The 22541-nt window shown below is 40.1% G+C and overlaps 1 protein-coding gene across 1 annotated transcript; it reads right to left on the bottom strand.

The window, feature by feature from the left end:
- Positions 1-2095: 2095 nt before the first annotated feature.
- Positions 2096-20846, bottom strand: c1ql1l2 (complement component 1, q subcomponent-like 1-like 2). The gene is made up of 2 exons (XM_008417042.2): positions 19413-20846; positions 2096-3937 (listed from the first exon to the last, which is right to left on the bottom strand). The coding sequence occupies exons 1-2, from the start codon at positions 20037-20039 to the stop codon at positions 3758-3760; spliced, it is 807 nt and encodes a 268-aa protein (XP_008415264.1). The 5' UTR covers positions 20040-20846; the 3' UTR covers positions 2096-3757.
- Between the last annotated feature and the right edge of the window lie 1695 nt (positions 20847-22541).

Below are 22541 nucleotides of genomic sequence, written 5' to 3'. Positions count from 1 at the left end.
GAAAACTTCAGAGAATAAGTTAGCTCTTCATAACAGGCAAACAATTAACAACTGGTCGGGTGTATACTCAAAGGGCTGAATAAAGCTGTGAAAATATTTCTAAGATGGTTCAGAAGCTGTGGTGTTATCTACTGCAAATAAATCGAGGACTGATTTAGAAACAGGAGAAAAGAGACACAAGTGAATCATCTGTGAGGTAATTGTCTACCTGATTATGTGCCTGGAACTTTATTTTGATTATGTTTTAAGATTGTTGCAAATCCCAAATTTCTTTGTTTAAACTGTGCAAATCTGATTTCCAGTGCCAAACAAGCAATTTCAGAGCATGCAGTTTTCATTTAGTACACTACCTGGACATCATTAACTACAAAAAATACAAGAAAACCAAAGAAAGATGTATCACATTTCTGGTGATCTAATTGCTCTCCATAAACCAAATCACTGATTAATACACAACACATTATCACTCAATTTAAGCTGATTTTATTCCATTATGAATTCTGTTTGTATTTTATAATAGCAATGACAAAAAATATTACATTTCCATCCAGAAATAATAAAGACCCTGTGATTGGTGTTTGGTAAGAACTGAAGGCATACTTTGCTGATTTAGCTGAGTGGACAAAAGAGTTACTTTGATGCACAGATACACATGTACAGTGTATCTGAAAGGTATCCACAACTCTTCACTTATTTAATAAATCGACACTCACTCTCACTAAAAGGCAAAGTGAAGAAAATTTAAAATACTGCTTTAAAATACAAATTCATTTGAAAAACAGAGCAAAAACTATAAATACTTATGTGTATTTTTAATAAATTTGTATTGCGTAAGAAAAATAAAATCAAGTACGCGAAAGAAGTAAAGTGTTGTGAAGATGTAAAACAAATTGTCTTAGATTCTCGTGAAACATACTGTTTCAGGACAACAATGCATTAACTGAGAAGGAGTAAAATGGTGCACTGAACTTGTCAGGTATGTTAACATGCTTCCTTCTGGGTGATATTATTTTAGCAAAAAGCCTCAAAAAATGAATAAATGGAAAGATACAGAAAATAGTCAGATTTTGGATAGTTCTACAGTGCTGGTAGCCACCAATTACACTGTGAAAGTGCATACAGTTAATTCTCACTGTTGTTTAAGTGATGAACTTGTTGAATGATTCTCTAAGGATCAAGGTAGGGCAAGCAGTGTCACATCCCATTCCTGGCAGGTCTGAGGAATGTCCAGTCCTTGACACTTGTCCAATCTAAAGCTATCGCAACCTCTCCCCTCCAGCTTCACGCTCACTAATCTCTCCTGACACCTTACAAAGTCCCGATAGGGAATCAGTCTACCCTGAAAACAATCCGGCACTCCTCCCTCGTCACCCCAAATCGGCACCAGCATGCCTCGCTGTCTGTCTGTCTTCCTTAGATTTCACTTTGCCCTCCTCCTCCACCATCCATTCCCTCCCCATTACCTCCCTCTATAGCCCACTCTTTCTCTCACATTTCCATCTGTCTTTGTCAAACTATATTCTGCTCCTCGCCTATCTTTCTTCCCTCCGTATATTCTCCTCCGTCCTCACTTTCTCACTGGGTATATCTTGCCTCTGTCGGTGGGAATCTGTTAAAAGACACTGTGATTGCCAACTGAGGAATAGCCTGCTTTCTCTTAGGGACTCATTTCCATTCAAAGACGAGTTTTTTTTTTGTTGTTGTTTTTTTTTAAACTCCACTACTTGCTGTTGCTATAGTTGGAAGGTCATTATCTCCAAGTGCACCTTTATTTCCACAAGTGGGAAAGCTCCAGGAATAATTTTGGGTTGGATAAACAGAAACATCTCTCCCCTGATGCCCCTCACCCTAAATATACTTCCCTCCTTTGAGGCAAGAGATAGACGAGGGATCTGGAGATGGGATCTTTTTTTATTATTATTGTTTGCTCTGTGCGTCCATTATTAAGATGCGGTGCTTACACAGAACAAGAAAACACAATTTTCCAGTCATAATGTTTGCTTTAGCTAGTTAGTCTCGCAGAGTGAATGAGATCCTTTGAAAATCATTTTCCCTAATTAGTGTATTTGGGATTCAAGAACTCTCTTGAGACAAGTCACTCAAAAAAAAAAATCCCATTTATTATTTAAATGTATTCAACAGTTCCAAAAGATAAGATAAACAAGTCATAGATTTCAATTACAAGCTGTTTGTTCTTGTCTCCGCATCTATAGAGGCTCCACCCTACAGAGCACAATCTCATTGGCTGCTGAGTTAAATATCTGTCATTGGTTGTTGCACAGAATACTGCAAGTCTGGGGAAAAAAAAAATAAAAAAATTGAAGTAGTTGTGGCGCGGCACATGTTAAAAGGCAAACACGCACTGATATGCACATGTACTCCTTTCATACACACACACACACACACATTGAACACGCACTCAGGCGTGCAGTCATGAGAGGCAAATTCACCCATCCAATCAGTTTCATTCTCACGCAAGCTGTCCGGCCACTATGTTGAACAGATCTCACCATAATGCCTTTGTGTCAGTGTATATGCTGCAAATGAATGGATGACATCCAGCGAAAAACACTGAAACAGAAAAATTACGCACTCACTGTTACACTGCTCCAGCGCCTTCTTTTACCACCCCATCTGGTGGACTCTCCCTTCTGCCCTCTGCATCAAAAGCCAGATTTTTTTTTTCTTCTTTCTCTCTCTTTTTTTTTTKTTTTTTTTTTTGCTGCCTAAGAAAGCTCAGAGATCAGCACGGCACAGAAGAGGGAGGGATCAGTGCTATGCGACCCCTGAATCTCAAGATTTAACTTCTTCACATGGCTTGTTGTGCCAATTGGAGCATCAACACGAAGCCAGAACAATGAAAGGATTATTTAAAGTCTGCTTTAATCCAAAGAGAAGCAGGACATTGTGTGACAGTGCAAGAAACAGTGTGAGGGGGCATTATCTATACGAGATGTTACCTTTTCCATATATATATATTGGAAGTGCAGAATGTATAATTATTCTCCACATGAATAAAACATACAGTAGATACCCAATGATGAAGGAAAAACACCCACTGCAATAAAATACTTAAAGTCTTCATTTAAATATTTCTTTTTCCAGCTGTTAGATCTCTTATATGCATCACAAAGAACATCTCTCATTCAAACAGGATATCTTCACAAGGGACAAATATATTCCTTTTTTTTTTGTTTGTTTGTTTTCTAAATCTCTTTTGTGCAGAATAGTATGCATATCAACAAAAATAAAAACACAATCTAGGTTAATTTGCACGGAACAACACTACAAGTTCCAGCCAGTCCAGTCCTCTGAAGGGACGGCTGACTGCCGCTGTGGAGTAAAGAGGTGAAAATCATCCACTTTTGCAGGGTTGTYGTTTCTGTTGATATCTCAGTGCAATGGAGCAGGGCTAAAGAGGAGAGACACTGTAAGTGAGGAGCTTCTGACACATCGGTAATGTGGCAAGGGGTGCGGAAAACCAGCCCATCTAGCATCCCACGCCACCTGCTAGCTGGTCTCGGTGTGTCCTCGGGGAGCTTTCCATCCCGGCTTGGCCGCGGGAGCCTGGATGTCTTGGCTGATGGATATGAAGCAGAGGTGACTGCGATGATGGAGAGAATTAGGAAAACTAGAAAGCATTCTGGCTTTTTTTAACACACACAAAGCCTCCCCCCCCTTTTTTTTTTACCCCCCTTTTGTCATGAAACTCTCTCTGAGTATCTTCCGCTTTGACAGTCTCTGTGTCTGTTTGTTCTCAGTCTGCGTAGAGGATGAAGCCAGAGAAGGTGCTGTACTTATTGTTGTTGCCGCCGTGGGCTTTGCCTCCGTCTAGTTTGATGTACACCTCATCGCCTGCGTCCAGATGGAGGATGACACTGTTTGAGGCGTAGTCATAGTTCTGGTCAGCGTCTTGGGCAATGGCACTGGCACGAACCTGTAGGAATGGAGGTGTGGAGGGGGGAATATGAAGAGAAATAGATAGTCTTGTTAGTTACACCATATGTACATATATAGCTCATTTCACACAGCATATGTTCAGAATCAGTTGTCAGTCTATCTTCCTTTTCAGACAGCTAGATACCAAATTTGGAGTTAATCTCAATTTTAAAACTGAACCACAACACCTGGCTTAGACAGGACATTCTTGTGAAAGATAGTTAAGGTACCATTTATAGAAAGATACGAGGAGATATAGATGGATRGAGAGATTTAAATGTTTAAATCCATATAATTTTTGCCCTCTTGTTCATTGAAAAAAGCGAAAATATGTAATTAGAGTAGAGCCACAGCGATACATCCAAATTAGAGGCTATTGCAAACACACACACACAGTTAAAGGAAGTGGACATGGAGGATTGGAGGATCGTATATAATTGTTATGTTGCCAGAATGATATAAACGTGTAACAACATTCTGCAGTTTGAATGAAAATAGATGACCAAATAATATTTTACAACAAAAGCCTGTTGTTATCTGCAGTTTCATTACCCTGAGTTTGATATAATAAAAACAGAAGAGGCTTCAGGGAAATATCAAAGTTTACACGCTTCCCTAAAATAAATTAAAAGTACTACACTCAGCAAAACGAGCATAGGCTTTATACAAATAATGTCACATCTTATTAAAATCTGTCTATTGAAGCTAAATTATCTTGCAAAATACTTTGCATAAATATTCACTCCCTATTATTTTATGACATTACACCCACAAACTTCGGTGTATTTTATCAGGATGTTATAATAGGCAAAGAAGACTGTCAAATGGAAGAAGGATGCATGTTTTTAAAACTATCTTCACAAATGAAAATATAAAAAAATCATGTTGTAAAACAACCTTTTTTTTGTAATTGCAGCTCCAAATATTTTGTTCTATTGACTGATTTAATTTAGGACGGGTGTGTAAATAAAAATGCACACCACACTTTTCAGATATATACCTCTGATATTAGAAAACATTTTCCTGCCACTTAACAATTATGCACGACTTTGTGCTATGACATGAAGCATCGATAAAATACCAGCTTTTTTTTGCCATTGATAAAATGTGAAAAAGTTACATTGATGCGAATAATTTTGCAAAGCACATACAAGCAGGAACTCTTTAAATGTGATAAATAATGTCTTGAATAATGAATATTTATATATTTTTTGTCCTTACTTTCTAAAATTTAAATCACAAATTTTACTGATACGTTTAGATACCTGCTGCAAAAATTATCTTTTCATTCCACCTTTGAAAACATTCAATATTAGCCACAAATTTGAACTTGCACCATGTGGGTAAACATAAATAACATTTTGAACATTTAAATCCATATTTGACAAGAAAAGGTTGGCTAAATTTAAAATGTAGGTATTAGACTTCTTTTCCTGTTGGTGCTTTGTTTGGACATTTGTTGTGGATTTGCAGTTTTTCAACTAAATAAACTGTAATTTGAATTAGAAGCTTAGAGAAATAAATACATAAATAATGATTTTAAAGTTTTCTCATTTGTTGTGCATGAATGTAATTTCAGAAACAATGTTTAAACAAGTTTTATGCATGATCATTTACAAATTAAAGGAAGCCAGTTTATAACAGGCAGAGATTACATACAGTATTTAAGTGATTGTTAAAATCAACCTAGAAGATCGTGAATATTCTAGGTTGCAAGAGTAATGCAGTTGATTACTCTTGTAATCAAATAACTGGGCCTAAAAGTGTGACAAAAATAAGTAAAGCTCTATATGTGGTTGCTTCTTGAAAAGTTTTAAAGTCTGAAGTTAAAAGAATTACTGGACAGAGCTGACATTTAACCCACAGGACCTACAAGAGGGACAGTCAAACCTCGGGCCTTTCTGTCAAGCAGATTTATGGTTTCAATTGAGCCAGTGGTCTTTCATAAAGAAAAGAAAAAAAAACAAGGAGCGAAAAAATACTAAGGTTTCACCTTGGAACAAAAGGTCCATAGAACAAAAAGTCTCAGAAGCTCCACAGCGAGGCACACTCACAAGGTTTTACGATAGAAATCATTCAAAAGTACAAAAAAAAAAAAGAGGCAAACTATCAATAACAGGAGATCTCTTTCAAGAAAAGTAGGAGTGTCTGGTAACAACTGACAAGACCCATGGGACTGATCTGCCTAATAAATAAGTAAAAGAGAAGTATTTTTCCGTCTGTGTTTGCTCACAGAGTGTATTTCTGTGACAGTGAATGTGTGAGTCTGACTACAGGGCATTCGTCGCAGCTTCCCAGTATCCTGTCCTGGGTAATTAAGAGCTCCACTACAAACACTCGGTGTCTCTCTTGAGAGGAAGTTTCGGTGCCACTCAAGTTCGAAAACATCAGCTTAATTTTCCACATGCGTGGTTCGTGTGTATAAGTGGTACAAATGAAAACTGCTGGTAGATTTTCGAAATGACAGCTGAGGATTTTATATAAGGCTGGAGGGTCAGAGGGAGTGTACAGCATTAGGTCAATATGGTTCTCTAACTTATAACTGCTAGATAACACAGTTCTGTTACCGCTTTCTTTTTAAAATTAGAGAACTTAAAATTGGATTTATCTCATATGCCAGTGCTGTTAAACAAAGCTAATCTTGCAAATAAACTTTAAATTGAGTTGAACGTAAACCAAAAAGATCTTCACAGAATTCTAATTTTCTGTAGTTGTTTGTGCCAATTAGAGGAAAAACACATTCTGTGCCTTACTTTATTCCTCTTGGACAATGGAAATGTTTGCTAAAGGACAGATATAGATAATCAATTACATTCTGCAGTGCAACACTGCCACTTGATCTCAGTCCAGCTTAATATCAATATATAATGAAAACCAGACTGAAGGCAATAAACTTCTGGAACAAGTAAGATGTGGATGTGCTTACAGTGCAGACCTGGCAGAGTCACTGCCTGCGCTTCACAAACTGTCAAATTAAAGACATTTAGAGCTTTATTAAACTGCATTTCACACTGATTTTTGTCACTTTGACTGTTTTTGACGACAGCAGAAGAGAGAGATACATCTGCTTGTTTCTGTGTTCCTCTATATTAATTGACCAATAACTAATCGTGCAGTACAGCAGAGTCCACACTTAAACCAGACATGAACTACAGATTCTGTGTATTACCAATGTTTATGTCTTAATCTTATTGTGTGTGTGGCCACTGCACTTCTGCTGCAAAAGAACTTTCCTTAGACTATAAAATGTATCTCATCTTCTTTCTAAGATTTCTGGTAATGACAGCTCACATTTACCAAGAACTAGTTCAATTCAGTTCAAATAATTGAACTAATTGAGTTCAGTTCAAATTAGTTCAGTTAAAGCAGAATTCATTTATGTTCATACATAATCACCTAAACCGTTCCACCTTGTTAAGTAGTTATTGTTCATTTATAAATTTCCTAAAACAAAGTCTGTAATAATTTTCAAATTACACTTTGTCATTACATCATTGTCTATTCACAAGCTGCTGTTGTCAGCAAATTTGCATCATTTCAATTTTCTTTCATAAATGATAATACAATGAGGTCAAACTCACGTAAAAGCTGGTCTCCCTGATATATTTTCATGTTTTAGTTACATAAAGTAGAAGATTAAATAAAATGTGATGCTGATCATGGGTATCTGTCAAGTTGCTACAATTTTTTCTTTTTTTTTCTTGCTCCAGTTAAACCACTGTTTTTATGTTCTTCCCTCTTGTGATCAAGCACCATTTGATTCAATTTAATTCAAGTTAGTTTATCACAAAACACAACAAATGCCATCTCAGGGGACTTTTCAAGAGGGCCAGACTCAATTCATATTCAGTAATACAACTATAAAAGTAATTCTGTACAGGATGAGCAACGAACATTAAACAGATGGGAAAAAAGAATTAAAGTCCGCAGAAAAGAACTTCACTTTAAAAGAAAGCAGATAGATAGATAGATAGATAGATAGATAGATAGATAGATAGATAGATAGATAGATAGATAGATAGATAGATAGATAGATAGATAGATAGATAGANGATAGATAGATAGATAGATAGATAGATAGATAGATAGATAGATAGATAGATAGATAGATAGATAGATAGATAGATAGATAGATAGATAGATAGATTGATTTTTTTTAGCTAATTTATCTTGTAGTCTGTTTGCTCTTTATTTAATTATTAAAAGTTTTAAAGTTAACCAGAGGGCTCCAGGGTTGTGGATTTGGACAAATGTACCTTGCAGCAAGAAGGTCTTAGGTTCAATTCTTAGCCAATGGTCTTTTCACAATAAGTGTAATAACATTCTCCCAGGCATGTGTGGGATTTCTCCTCCCACAGTCAAAAAAAAAAAAAAGAAGAAAAACAAAATTAACTATTTGGTTAAATCTGTTCGGTTACTCTAAGTTTCCCTTAGGTACTATATATGTGCATGTGTGTGTGTTTGCATGCCTGTTTGCCTTGTGTGTTTCTGTGTTGGCAACTTCTCCAGCGATCTCCTATGTATCTCCTCTCTCTCCCAGTGACCACTGGAGATGCGCCGTGTAAGGATAAGCTGGCATAGAAAGTGGACGRACACGCTAACAGAAGACATTGTTCCTGTTTCCATAAAAAAATAAAAAATAAAATGTTTCAGATCCTTTTGTTGAGGATGAAAGATAAAAGCCTCAATGCAGGAAACGGCTTAGCTCCACTGTTACACCAGAGCAGGAGGAAACATCTTTTATTTCAGAACTCCCTGCTGCACTTCTGTAACTTAGAAAAAACTTTCTAGTAACCACATGACTGGTAAGCTAAGACACTGTAAGATTAAAAGCCAGTCGGCTGTGGCTCCACCATCTGCAGCAGGACCCCTGACCACGTGTGCAAAATACCAGGCGCCATGTCCATTGTGTCTTCACTTTTTCCTCCAAATGATTTATTTTAATAGCTAATGCTGAATGCCCACATCTAATAACTCAATAGTCAAATTAAAAGTTGAGGAAAACATACATTAAAACAACAAATGTGTTCACCCAAAGCTCTCAACTTTAGATATTTTCTGTAAAAATAATAATAATAATAAAAAGTTAAAGTTTGTCAAAAATATTTTAAGCTTAGCTCAATCCCAAATAGAGCTCTGTTTAGAGTTACCAGTCTAAGGTTATCATATAGAAATTTGCATCAAAGTTCTCCAAAGGCCTTTGCTCTACTCATGAACCCGTTCATGCACAGCACTGATTCTCACAATCTCCACTTGCTGCCTGATCTACATCTCAGGGCTTTTATACAGCTACTAACTAAGAGAGCTGCAACATTTGCTACTAAATGGAGCAGAATTGAATAAAAAGATCATTATTTTCTCCAGAGAGGGAAAAAGGTAAAGCATTGTGCATCATTCGATGTAGTCAGTGGGTAAACAAGCCTATTAGTCACGTTGTCCAGTAAGGCAAAATTGAGATCAATAGTTTTGTTTTTGTTTTTTTGAAGCTCATTATTGGGAATTCTGGTGTTGGAGTGCAAAGTTCCTCAAATGGGTTTGGGGGAGAGCAACTGGACCAGCTGAGGTCATGGAGGATTCCTAATACTGAGTTGGTCTGCTTACGAAGTTAAAATAGCAGTTGAATTGACAAATAAAAGTGATTTGTGTTAAATGAATAAATCCACAGTAGGTTCATCTTAAAGTAAGAAAAAAAACCTGAAATCAATTCCATCTAGTTCCCTTTTTAATTGTATTTTTGCTCAAGTCTGTTTCAGAAAGGCTTATATAGGATACTAACATATTTCACTTTTGACCTTTCTTTGTCGATGCAAAGAGCTTTAAGCTAATCTTCTCCAGTTTTTTTTTTTTTTTACTGCAGCTAGAACATTAATATGTGCAGAGGATGTGCAGAGGCGTCAAAAGTACTTATTAAAATAGCAAAGACAAAGATTTGCTTGCATAAACTCAGCAGCCACTGGTTTGTTTAGTTGTCAAATAAGAGCACACAGTTACTGCAGCCTTGTAAATTGGCACCGGCGTTAAAACGGTTGCCTTTAAAGTGGAAAAACCATGAGGGAGTCTGCTAACGCTCTTTTTTTCCTAAGGAACACAACGAGAAACTCACAGAGGCGGCTGCCGCAGGTCACAAATTCAAACTGTACTTGAACCATTACTTAAAAGACAAAAAAGTTTTACGGAGCGACACCATGTGTATGTAGCTCTGAATTTTTAGCCTGGACAAATCAGGTCACAGCCAAAAGTGCTTTGATAACACTTCATCTTCATCATCATATGAAACACTTAAATTGAATACACTGCGATCGCAGCCTGAGAGTTACCTCCACCATGAGACGAGGTGTTACAGGTAGGATTTTCAAACATAACACAGGAGTTTCAAATGTACCACTTGCAGCTGTGCTTTATCACCTCTCTGCGACTTGTGTTATCATCTTAGTTGCTCATGATAATATTCCCTCTCAGGTTTCCGACAAAAGCCTTCTTGCAAGTTATCTGACTCTTGTTTCTCTGTGAGATTCAGGAAGTCTCAGCTGGTCTTTGCTTTACTTCCTGCTCTCTGAGTTGAAGATGCGTCATCGCGGAGCGCGGCTGACACCTTTTCTGCATTTTAAACAGTTTCTCAACGAAGACAAACGCACACGAACAGAACAGGGGCCACATAAAGCCATGAGATCACTTTAGAGTTGGTAAGGCTTGGCCTCATCCAGAGTGCCCTCCCACACACTTTCAAGCTTGAATAGTTTCTTTTTTTTCTTTCTTTCTTTCTTTTTCTTGCTCATAAAGGTTCCTAACTGTATAAAAAGATCCAGAAGGACTTCAAGTATCACCTTGATAAGAGCAGGCCAAATTCTCTAAATGTTAGGAAAGGGAATGGATTTGATCAGCTTTTTGACTATAAACCATTTTAGGCCCTCTTTATAAAAAAAAGAAATTAAAAAAAGGATCTTTTGTTACTCTTTGAAAGGAGAAAGGACATTTGCCATTTTTTTCAATCAAATATTTAATGACATTTAAAGGAATGTTTGACATTTGCTCATTTTTGGGTCTTTGCTGAGCAAGTTATGTAATTGCAGGGACTTTTTTTTTTTCCCTGACCTTCCTCTTAATAAACTCTGCAAAGTTCACATTTACAAGAAAGCCTTAAGGCTTAGTTGTATATCGAACCTTAACAGTCGCGACAAAATTGTGTTGGAGACACTGCAGGGTTCTCAGACTCCTCCAGAGCGGGTTCTGGACAGCAAGCGGAGGCGTCACTTTAGAAACACGAACTGCGCAAGTCTTGGGAAAGGTTGTGAGATGCAGGAGTCATATATAGAAAATAGTCATTTTATTTTATTGTTTATCCACATGATTAAATCTAGCACAGTTCATATCGATGTGCAAACAACGCCTCGCACTGTGACTCTCAGACGCAGGCGTCCGGTGCATATTAATATGATACGGCGTGCCACGAGCGTGCAAAGTCAACACAATCTTATTAGAGGGTTAGTGTCGTGGGAGAGGCAGCTGATGATGGCTCTGGAGGATTTGTCAGCTGGGATTTTTAATGAAATTTTTTCAAAATATTTGCTTTGCAGGTAGGCGCACAGGAGCCGGCTACCTCTTGGCAATGTCACAGCTGTGTCAAATATCTGAGAAATTCTCTTCAATGGGGTTTTAAAGAGATACATTTGTTTTTTTTGGGGGGGYGGAGGGGGTTTATTTATTTTTGTTGTAAAAAAAAAAAAAAGTAAAACCTCAGTGAACGTGAAATCCCATAAAAATCCAAGCTCTTCCACGGCAGTATTTCTGTTTTTATTTTGTTGTTTGCTCTAATGGTTTTCACGCCCATCGGAGGCTAACTGCTGCAGCCCCCCATCCCCTCCTTTTGCTTTTAGTGACACACATGCATGAATAAAGACTCTATTTTTGAAATAATGATGAAGAGAGCCTCTTCTCCGAGCTCTTATTTTCTTTGTGTGTTTTTGTTTTCCTCCACGCCGCTGAAGAGAACTTGTTAGGGAGACGAGCGCTGGGTTCATATGCAGGCAGCGTGGCCGATATGTAGCCTGTGATGAGCAGGACAAACAGCCGACTGGCACTGCATGACCTTGACACAGAATATGTAGAGGAACTTTGACAGGACAAACAAAGCGTGAGGCCGCAAGCGCCTGCCTCAGCGATGGCAAATGAGGTGTCAGCGATGTTGTCTTCCTTGTGGCTGCTCGTGCGTGTTTGCATCCGTCACATCGTCAGCCTGATGGCTTTGATTGAATAATATTCCGTCTGTGGACCGAAAATCCAAGGCTGTGCTTTGGCTTATTAGTTAATGCACGCCTGTAACGGGAAGCTGTGGATTCTCTAAACTTCCTCTAACTTATGCAGTCTAAGTGTGAACGTCGCAGTCGCGAAAAATTAAGGGACTCACGCGAGCAGTTTGTGCCACGCAAGAATTCATGTCACTCAGCCTCAGTCTTAAAAGACTCTGCGCTCACTAAGTGTAGCATTTCACAAAGCATTAATTATATATCTGCTTGTAAAAATCATCATAATTTAATGTTTGATTTGTTGTTTGAGAAGTCTAAAACGTCTCGACGGGGCAGTTATCTTACAAAAGGGTTTTGTCTCAGTGACAAGGACGCGTCTCGTGGCTTTCCTGATGGGGGATTTGTTGACTTGGTGTTGAGCCTCCATTTTGGATCAACGAGTCTATTGGTCCTTCTTAAATCAAAGTGTGCTGCCGTCTAATTGTGTTTGAACATTCCAGCCGTGAACCGCATGCCTAATAGCAGCTTAGATGGCTTCGCCTATTCGCTCCTGAGCCCCGATCCAACATTTCCCAGCCACAGACGTATCAAACGCGCATAGTAACAAGGATAAAAACCCGGAGACGGGCTACACATTCATCAGCATTTTTCCCCTCTTCCGTTTCTTGTTTTACACAAATACACAAGGGGTGCAATTTCACTAAAATAATGAGACCGGGTAGCTACGGTGATGTGCAAGAGAATTGTCGTGTCACAAAGCGCCATGTGTTACAGGTTTATTTGCTGGAGGAAACCTAAGTGAAAACATGATAAGAAAAATGAAATGGTAACAGGAGATTTGCCATCTGTCAGACGGGAGTATAAAAAAAAAAATTCTCCTGAATTAATTCCACCAGCTGTTCACCTCGTACCTGCATACGCAGCCTACTTTAAAACAAATCAGCATTGCTGCACAAATCTCTCTCTCTCTCTCTCTCCCTCCTGATAAACTTGCTTAAAGTGATTCTAATACTGCAAGATCAGGAAAGGATATAAAGGATGCAATATTTCATCAGTTTATCGCATACATCGCGAACGCTTGCGCCTAGATACCGACAAACAGACAGAAGATGAGCATCACATGGGAACGGCTAGCTCTGCTGAGTGAAAACAGGGCTGGATAAAAGGGCATCAACTCTGACCTACAATCCAGCCCCTCTTTTCTTTCCCGTGCCTGACTCATCCCACTCAGTTAATTACTGAGGCTTTCTGCCACCAGCGCCAACACCAAACCCTTGATCACTCCGCACTGAACTGTCTGAGCTGACTCCTCAGCACAAGGCCCCATTTTTACAGTTTAGTTCCTTGAAAGCCCCGAGGCACACCGATCATAAAAATAGGACTATTTGAGAATGAGCGTTTCTGAATTGGATCGAAAGGGGGGGATCCTGCCAGGTTGCTTATGATGTATGTTTTTCATATAGCACCCAATACTCTCTGGGCAGTTTCAGCTGTTTTAAATTTGAGGAGGGCAATAGGTGTTAAGCACTTTGAGTTATGCCGCAGACAGCGAAGCCATTTTAGGTCATTGACTTGCAGCCTTCCCGTTAAGAGGGAGAGGATAATTGCGGGTATCAGTGAAGCCTGAATTCAGGGGACATCTAAATGTCAGGGGCGTGGGGAGAAACAGAGAGCGATATGTTTGCATAAGAGGTTCAGGGGCACTTGTCGATCTCCCATATGGCCCTCATTATAATGAAGAAGCTTTGTGAGTCAACATCACTGCATCCTTGAGTCAGCCAGTCACAGGAGACGAGCCTATTTTGGTTTGTATGTTTTGGCTCGCTCTGTACACGAGACAATACACATTAGCATTATATCACGAGCTTCCTATTCACATAAACGATTGCATGGAGAGTCTGTGTGCTGCCAAGGTGTGAAGGCTCTTCATTTAAAAAGATGTACGGTTGTGTCTTTTGAAATTAGAAAACCTCTGAAAAGTTCAAATTCATAAAGTAAACCTGAGATATTGCAGATTGTAGACAGTTTTACTTTTATTCTCTCCTTTCCTGATCTTATTTAAAGCTAAATAAATCATATTGTATAAGATGAAATAAAAAGAAAGACTATCAATACATAAATATTGTATAAAAACATGACATGACAGCAGACAGTCTTTGGCACCTTCTACGAGGACGATAAGACACAAAAGACATTTCAGTAAACAAGAAGATTATCAACAGAGTGCTGTATGTTACTCAAAAGTTGAGTGGAAGGACAAAGTGTGCTAAAAATGGTTCCGGGTTGTGAACCAAAGACCAGTCAAAGGTCTAGCAGAGAGTCACAAGTTGTAGGAGGCAGATGAAGATGGTTTTCAAGAGGCACAACACACAGACGTATCCAGGACAGTGTGCAAAGTCACCTTAAGAATAAAAAAGATCACAGCCTACTTAAAGTAAGTTCAACCTCACAGATTTTGTAGTAAGATTGGATAAGCGAAGAATCCAAACCGCTTGAGAACCATTGTGAAGTTTCCACAAGTGGTGGGGATCTGGGAATGAGTTGCATCTGCTGGTCCAGTGGGTTTTATCAGACAGTTCAGCTTTCTACCAGGAAATTACAGAATATTTCATACTTCCCTCTGCTAACGAGCTTTATGGAGATACTGATTTCATTTTCGAGCCCCTGCACATGCTGCCAAATGACCATAATATTATGGTGCTTGATTGCCCTGCAACCTGTCCTGACATTAACTCCAGAGAGAATCCATGGAGTAGTTTATTTTGTAAGATGAGACACACCAGACCCAACAATGCAGACGAGCAGAGGGCCGCTATTATAACAACCTGGACCTCGTTAAGAACTTCACCAGAGCCACAGATCAATTGTTCATATGCCAAACTGCATTGATGGTGTAATTTGTGCAAAATAAGCTCAAACCTAGTGAATTTATTGAGATGCAACTTTGCAGTATGTGAACATTTTAAGAAGAAATTGAAATATAGCAAGAAGAAATGTTGGGCAGTTCTGAAACATTAAATCTTCTCCAAGAATGATAGATTTTCTCCAGCGAGCTTCCAGATGACAGCCCGATGTCATCTTGACATTTCCAATCTGTGTGGTATTTTCTAACAACGTTGGCCAATCTTCATTTAATAGCTCTCGCACCTAATTAGGCCAGCTCTAATGTTCCACTCGGCAGAGTGTCAAATCCAATGTCCAATTACACAGAAGATCAAGGCCAAAGGTCCGCCTCCGCTACGTCTCAAGCTGATTATAGAAGAAGTGCCATGATATACACACATCGTGGAAAGAAGCAGGTCTCTCAGAGGAAGGAAAGAAAAGCATGTACTCTCACACATACACTCGCACATAAGGGGATCAATACCACAAGCAAAAAGGCTGAGGGACTAAGGGTGGCTTTCTCAAACCCCGCTTGTCTCTTTCAGACAGAGTGCCTCTGTTACACCAAGCAAACACACAAAGGCTCCTCAGTGCACAACGAAGAATCGCAGGTCCAAACATTACCAGAATGCTAAAATCAATCAAGCCAAATCAAGTGTTGCTGTAGTGTGGATACTTTGAGTTTGAAAAGTAAAGACAAACTGTCTTTTGTCATATTAATGGGTTTACTGACATCTCGTTTTACTATTAACATCCTTCTGACACTCAACACAGCAGACCCAATCCAGATGGCTCGGCTCCCGTGTTCAATGTTGGAATTGTGACCAGATGCTAAACACTGCGCGCGTGGGTTTCACCTGGATATGCAGCAACAGGATAAACAATCTGTGTTCATGTGTATCAGAGCTGAAGACCTCCCGGAGGCGCCTTTACGAGTGGAGATGGTCTGCGACGAATGGTTTGACAAGGAAATGACATGTGACTGTACTAAAAGCCAAGCAATGCTTAATGGTTAAAAGGGGAAAGAAAAAAAAAAGTTTTTCTTAAAAGCAAAGTTTGAGGGAAGACAACATACTTTATAACTCATTCTGCTACACAGCAATGCATCACTTGAGAACAATGAACAATACAAAAGGCGCTATGTTTGGAGTAAATCGATTTTGAGGTGTCACAATCCACGTCTCCCTGGCTCCCATTTTTGGAGCAAAACTTTTTTTTTTTCTTTTTTAAGATAAAAACTTCTAAAGAGGAGTGAGCATCTGTGGACCATAGAGGAGAGTTGGAGGGCACTACACCGCTGGGGTGGGTCGAGGCAGTGGGCTAGAAGGGGGCGGCAAAGCAGGAGGGTGTGTGTTGGAGTTTGTGTGTAGGTATAAGGAGGAGACTGCAGTGGTAATTGCAAGGGAAGAGGCATGTGCACGAAGGACGTTGAAGCTTATTAAAGGAGGAGACAGAGTGATTATTCACTATGGTCCTCTTGAGAGACTAACGCTGAAGTCATTGCTTTTAATTAACTTTGAAACGGTTTTGCGGATTAATAACAATATTAAGAAGGGAACTGAGAGGAGAGGCGCAAACACATCCTGGATCTGGTTCAAGCTTTTTAATTACAATTAAATCGACAAGATGGCACAATAGCACAATAACCGTGTCTTTTCTGCCCTCCTTTCTTATCCCCTCCACTTAAAATTTGTCTTCATTGTCACTGCCAAGTCCCCGAGAATGTGGCCAAGAGGCGCTACAGCAATGCATTGATTCATTAAGGCGAGCTTTAAATTCTAGACTTAGTCCAGAAGTACAAGCATTGAAGACAACAACAAAAAAAGTTGCAAAGTGAATGAAGTGGGGTGAACTGCCATGTTCAAGTTTGACCCGAAAACTGCAAAAGTTTGGGGGAAATTGCTCGAATTGTTCTGTTGCACTGTACCAAGAGAACAGAGGCACAAGTGGAAGCTGTGAAGAAAGAAGGCGACCTATAAAAGCGGAAGAAGTACATGCTAAGGTGAAAACGTCGCTACGCAGGCCCTAAAACTCCCAACACTTGGCTGGATCCAAAAGATGATAAAATACTGGTATTGTTTGCAATTCCCCAGCCTCCTTCGTCCTCCCCCCTCCCCCCCACTCACACAACAGCTTTTTGCAGCTTTAATGAGCTGAGTAAAGCACCAGCGAGGCCGTAGGAGCTTCTGCTCGACTTTCAGCACTTCATCAGTGGTGAAGCACGAGTCGGAAAAATATTTATAACCATTCACAGTCATTTACACAAAGTAATACTCGCGAGGCTCTTCCATTAAACCAGGCTCAACACCTAATAAAAAAGTGAGAGGTCTGCTCACTTATGCATTAGCTGTGCATGCTTGGGACAGAGGAGGACAGAGTCAGAGCAGCAGTTGCCACTTTGAAAACGTTACCCGGGTCTCAGGAGATGAACACTGTGCTGCTAACTTAAGTACCTCCACACCTTCCTCTTGAGGGTAGAATGAGGCAGGAGCAGAAGGCGTTTTTATGGCCACATATGTTCTTTACCTCCTTCTATATATCAATGCTTTTACACTCACCCATAAACATTACTGTTGAGTAAGACATTATACATAGAAGGTGATTGCTGTAACTCTCTTTTTTTATTTCTAACCGAGCATATAGTTGAGGGTAAAGGAATTAACCTTTGGCTCCTTTGGTGAGACTGAAGGTTCACGCTGATTTTAGCTCCACATGTCATGGTCTTGGCTTGTGCACAGTAAAACCACTGTAGGTTTATGTGTCAAATCTGTGTGTGTCATCCTTTGGAGCATATTCCAAGAAGCATAAGCCCTTAAAAGGTTTTGATTCAAAACCTGCTGTCTGGAGCCGTTTTGTTTATAACAGGACTTATCTCAATTCTTTTTTCTTTTTTTTTTTTTTGATACTTTGTTTTTTTTTCTTCACAGACAACACTCGTTTCTGTAAATTACAGCCATCTAAAATGATTAAGTAACGTGTTTTATTTATCAGTTTATTAAATAATTCATGTGTCGCAAAAGATCGAATGCTGTGTGTCTCATCACATCAGTGCATCTCCGTGTGCATAATTCACTGTGATTTTATGTGACAAGAAACAAAGTGCATCTGAGCTTGTTAAGCATCAATTTGGACATTAAAAATGCATTTTGGGAAGGGCAATACAGTAAGACGTCTTAATTTGTCATTTCTAATAACTTCATATCATGCTGGCCAGAAACTGTCAGAACTAAGCATTTCTCTCCTTTAATATGTCTTTAATGAGGTTCATGTGGTTACATGGCTGCAGCAAATTACCGGTTGTCTTTACGTCCGTGGTTTTCTATAGTTTCTAGTACTAATATAGAAATAGCCTGATATTTACAACTTACGCGTGCTTTAAATACACTTTCTCAATCGAAAAGTTAAAACAGCATGCATGCCGCGGTCGAAAACGCGTGCTGGCGCCACTTTGAAGAGAAAAAGATCTGACGGATAGCTGGAAGTTGTGAAGTGTACTGACAGGCGCGTTTGGAGAGGACCCTTCAGGGCGCACAATAATATTAGAAAACCGAGCATCAAAGAGGACAAGAATAAATCACATAAACGCATTTAACACGACTTTGGAAGTGGATGAGTGCTGGAGCCGTAACGCAGCGCACTCCGCTAAGCTTTCACACTGGATGTGGCGCATTATCTCCCCTTCATGCAGCAGCGTTTACAAAAGTTCATTTGTCACAGGATTAACTGTGACTCCGCAAACTAATAACGGCAATAAAATAATAATTATTATTATTATGGCTTATTAATGTATCAAATAAAATAAAAGTAAATACAGGACTAGAGATGCCAAATTATTATTATTTTTTTGCGTTTGGAAGCTTAAAAATTGTGTTCATTCATTTCATTTCCATCCCCGCTCTGAAGCGATACAAATGGCAACTTGCCACAACTCCCGTTCAATTACACTAATTTTAGATAAACGGACTGCGAAAGAGAGAGAGAGGAACAGCGCGGATGTTCAAAAGGTTTTCCGAGTAAAGGCATCAAGGGTTCACTTGCTCTGCGCGTTCAGCCGGTACCATCTTCTGGATCTGGACGCGCGTATATCTCGGGACGCATCACTTCAGGAAAAGACGCTTTGGAACGAGCCGTCACTGTTTGTTTTTTTTTTTTTCCATCTCCCGGTGTGGATGTGTGCTACGGCTGTGCGCTTTTAACCGGACTACAGATGCCCCGTTTGTTTTCACAATGCTTCCCTTTTATTTTAAGGGCTTTCTGATATCTTCTGGCAAAACATGGATCTTTAAGCAGGGGCGCTGCAGAGGCAGCGCCAAAGGAAAAGTCAAAAAGTCTTTTTAAAGTACTCACCTGACCGTTCTTGCAGAGGTCTGCCCACATGCTTGTGCCATCCCCTCCTCTCATCAGCACATGGTAGATGAAGAAGTATGTACCCGGTATGCTGCAGATGAACTTGCCCGAAATACCATCGTAGTTGTTGCCAAGGTTGGTGACCACGTCGTCAAACTTTAGGATCTCATAACCTTCATGGGGGTTTTTAAGCCCGGCATAGAAGGCCACCCGGGGCACTGTGCTGTAGGTGGCTGTGCTGATAGCTCCATTACCCGCCAGACCCAAAATCCCAGTCCTTCCATGATCCCCTCTGTCACCTGGGGGCCCAGCTGGTCCTGGTGGCCCCGGTTCACCAGGCGGTCCGGGTGGTCCAGGTGGTCCAGGCGGTCCAGGCTTTCCTGGCCTGCCAGGCTTTCCCTGAGGGCCCTGCTGCAAGGTGGACGGTGGAAGAACATTGCTGTGGTCAGTCAGTGCCTCTGCCTCACCCTGCAGACCGGTGGAGCTGGTGCTGCTGGCCGGAGTGCCCTTGTTTAAGTAAGGGTCGCACACCATACGACAGGTGCCCAGCATCTCGTAGTGGCTGGCATCTGTACTCACGGAGCTGACAAGCACAGGGATGAGTACCACCAGCACCAAGACCAGCATAACCCCCACAGCAGCCGCCACCAGGGTCTTCCTCCCGATGCTGAGTCGGGGAAGGGGCTGCGCAGCCAGCGTGGGTCTCCCGGGGGCGGAAATGGTGCCTGTTTAGTGTGGGGAGCCTGTCACTGAGGAAAGGGATCCGGAGATCCCAGGAAGAGTTGCAAGAGGAGCGGCGAGTGTGTGAGGGTGAGACAGAGACCCACATACACTTAATACAGCTCACTGCTCCACTCAGTCACACTCAAGTAGGCAAGCAGTCACTCAAACATAGAAAAAGACTTAAGGAAACCCAAGCATACACAGGGAGACATTCAGCGCATACTTACAAACACAATGTGACTTGTGAGAAGAAGCAAGAAGTATGCAGAGCCCAGAGGAATGGAGTGAGAGACAGAGGGAGCGAGACAGAGGGAGGGAGAGGGAGAGAATAATGAGAGTGGGTGAGCATGAGAGATACAGAGCAGCCACTGTGAGTGTGCGTGTGTATGTGTGTGTGGTGAGTTTGTGGTGCCGTGTTCTCAGGCTTGGCTTTTTATACGGGAAGCAGCTCCGGAGACCCCACACCCACCCTCTTGCTCCCCCATCGCGTGAAAGGTTGGTGCGGCTACGTCCCCTTTTTCTCTCCTGCTCTCTCGGACGAAGGACTCTCCAACATGCAGCCTCCTGAAGCACAGAGGAACCAACACAACACCCCGGCCACCTTGCCTCCCTCTTCACTTTTCTTTCTCCCTCCTTCCCCCACTTGTGATGTTATTTCTCACCCTCTTGCGTTGTCTTCTCTCTCATCAACATCCAGCCTCTAAAAATAAAGATGGAGCTGTGGAAAGACAATCCTTTCTCTCTTTTTTTTTTCTTTTACTGGAGGTGGGCTCTAAAGATTTATGCATATATGTGCGGAGACACAACACTTAAATGTACTGTGCCAGAAAACGCTAGCAGCTTCTCAGAGGAATAATAGTGCTAATTGCAAAGCTAAATGCCAAGAACAAACTTATAACCTGGCAAACTCTTTAGTTAGCCTGATAAATCTTGAATCACATTAAAAAGCAGAAAAATAAAATCCCGTGCACTGCACTGAGAAGTGCCGCTCCTGATTTTTTTTTTTGTCCTCCCTGTCGATAAGCATGTTTCTCCAACTGAATCTACCAAAATGATTTCTTATTGGTGTCATTTTTGGAGCATTGATTTCATGGTTTTTTATCAAATCAAGGGCCCTGTTTTGAAGGGGGGAGGAATCGATACAGAGCAATGATGTAATTTGTTTGACATTTTCATCCCTTGGTGTGATGAATGGTAAAGTAAGAAAGCAAATGACAAAGTGTGTAGATGGCAAACATTCATTATGAAGGGTTTGTTAAGTTTATAAGGGCTTAGGTGTTCTGTGGTTGTGGCAGTATGGATGAACATAAGATGGATGGACGTAATATGTTATATGTATTGATGGTTGGGGGGGAGGGAAGAAAGGATCACGATTGGAATGTAGAGCAATTTCATACAGTATGCATTCAAATGTGTGTTTTTATTCAGGTGCAGCTACAGTAGAATGTAACATCATCCTACTTCCCCCTAACAGAGTCCGTCTTTGTTTGCTTTATTTGCACTTACATATTTCAGATTATCAAATAGATTTTCATATCAGGAAAAGATAAAGTAGATACAAAGTGCAGTTTTCAAATTATGCAAGCTAATCATGGCCCTGTTGGAAAATGTAAGCACAGAGCTTGTTAAGGCATGAATTAGCTGTGATTAACCGCATTCTACAGTGAGAGCCATTATTTGAGACTTATCCATGACGTCACAAAAGAAACCAAAAACAACCTCAAAATAACTGCCGGACCTGCTTTATTCAGTAAATATCAGTTTCAATGGTTCAGTAATAACAAACAAAATTTGAAAAATGGTCTTTGTGGGAGCTAACAAAAGTGGATCCTTTCTTTTGTTCTTTAGTGTTAAGCTCCAGCACACAATAAGAGAACAATCAAGAGAACAGTTCCCCAGTAAATCCACCTCTTCATGTCTAAAAAATAACAATGTGAAAGTTTTGGATTTGTCCAAGTCAAAGTCTGCATTTAGATCAGATTCAGAATTTCTGAAGCTGATAAATCTAAAAAAAATCTTCCAATGTGGAAGTATTAAAACAATTCTGCAAAGAAGAATATGCTAAAATCACTCCACAGTGATTTAAAAGACTCTTTTCAGTCGTTACCATCAAGGGCAGAGTAATTATTTTCTTCCATAGAGCCGGCTTGGTTTGAAAAGCTTTTTCCCTTCATAAATGGAATCTTCATATGAAAACTACATTTTGTGTTTACCAAGGTTACCTATTACATAGGTAACCCAATATAAAAGAAATAGCTTGTTGACACAAAACATATATGTGCAGCGAAAAAGCAAAAACAGAAGAAATCCATAAGGGGCCAATACTTTTTTACTGCACTTTTTATTAAACTTCAAATGATCGCTATAACTACTCAAGAAAAAATTGGGTACATATATCCTTATATA

Source organism: Poecilia reticulata, linkage group LG8 (assembly GCF_000633615.1).
Source record: "Poecilia reticulata strain Guanapo linkage group LG8, Guppy_female_1.0+MT, whole genome shotgun sequence".
In the NCBI taxonomy this organism is placed as follows: domain Eukaryota; kingdom Metazoa; phylum Chordata; class Actinopteri; order Cyprinodontiformes; family Poeciliidae; genus Poecilia; species Poecilia reticulata.
This window is presented reverse-complemented; position numbering and strand designations above follow the sequence as displayed.

Bases quoted from the DNA above. Each gene is read 5' to 3' on its own strand.
- c1ql1l2 (XM_008417042.2), bottom strand. From the start codon at position 20,039: ATGCTGGTCTTGGTGCTGGTGGTACTCATCCCTGTGCTTGTCAGCTCC. The intron at 3,938-19,412 runs GTGAGTACTTTA...CCATTCCTACAG, and splicing joins ACCTCTGCAAGAACGGTCAG to GTTCGTGCCAGTGCCATTGC.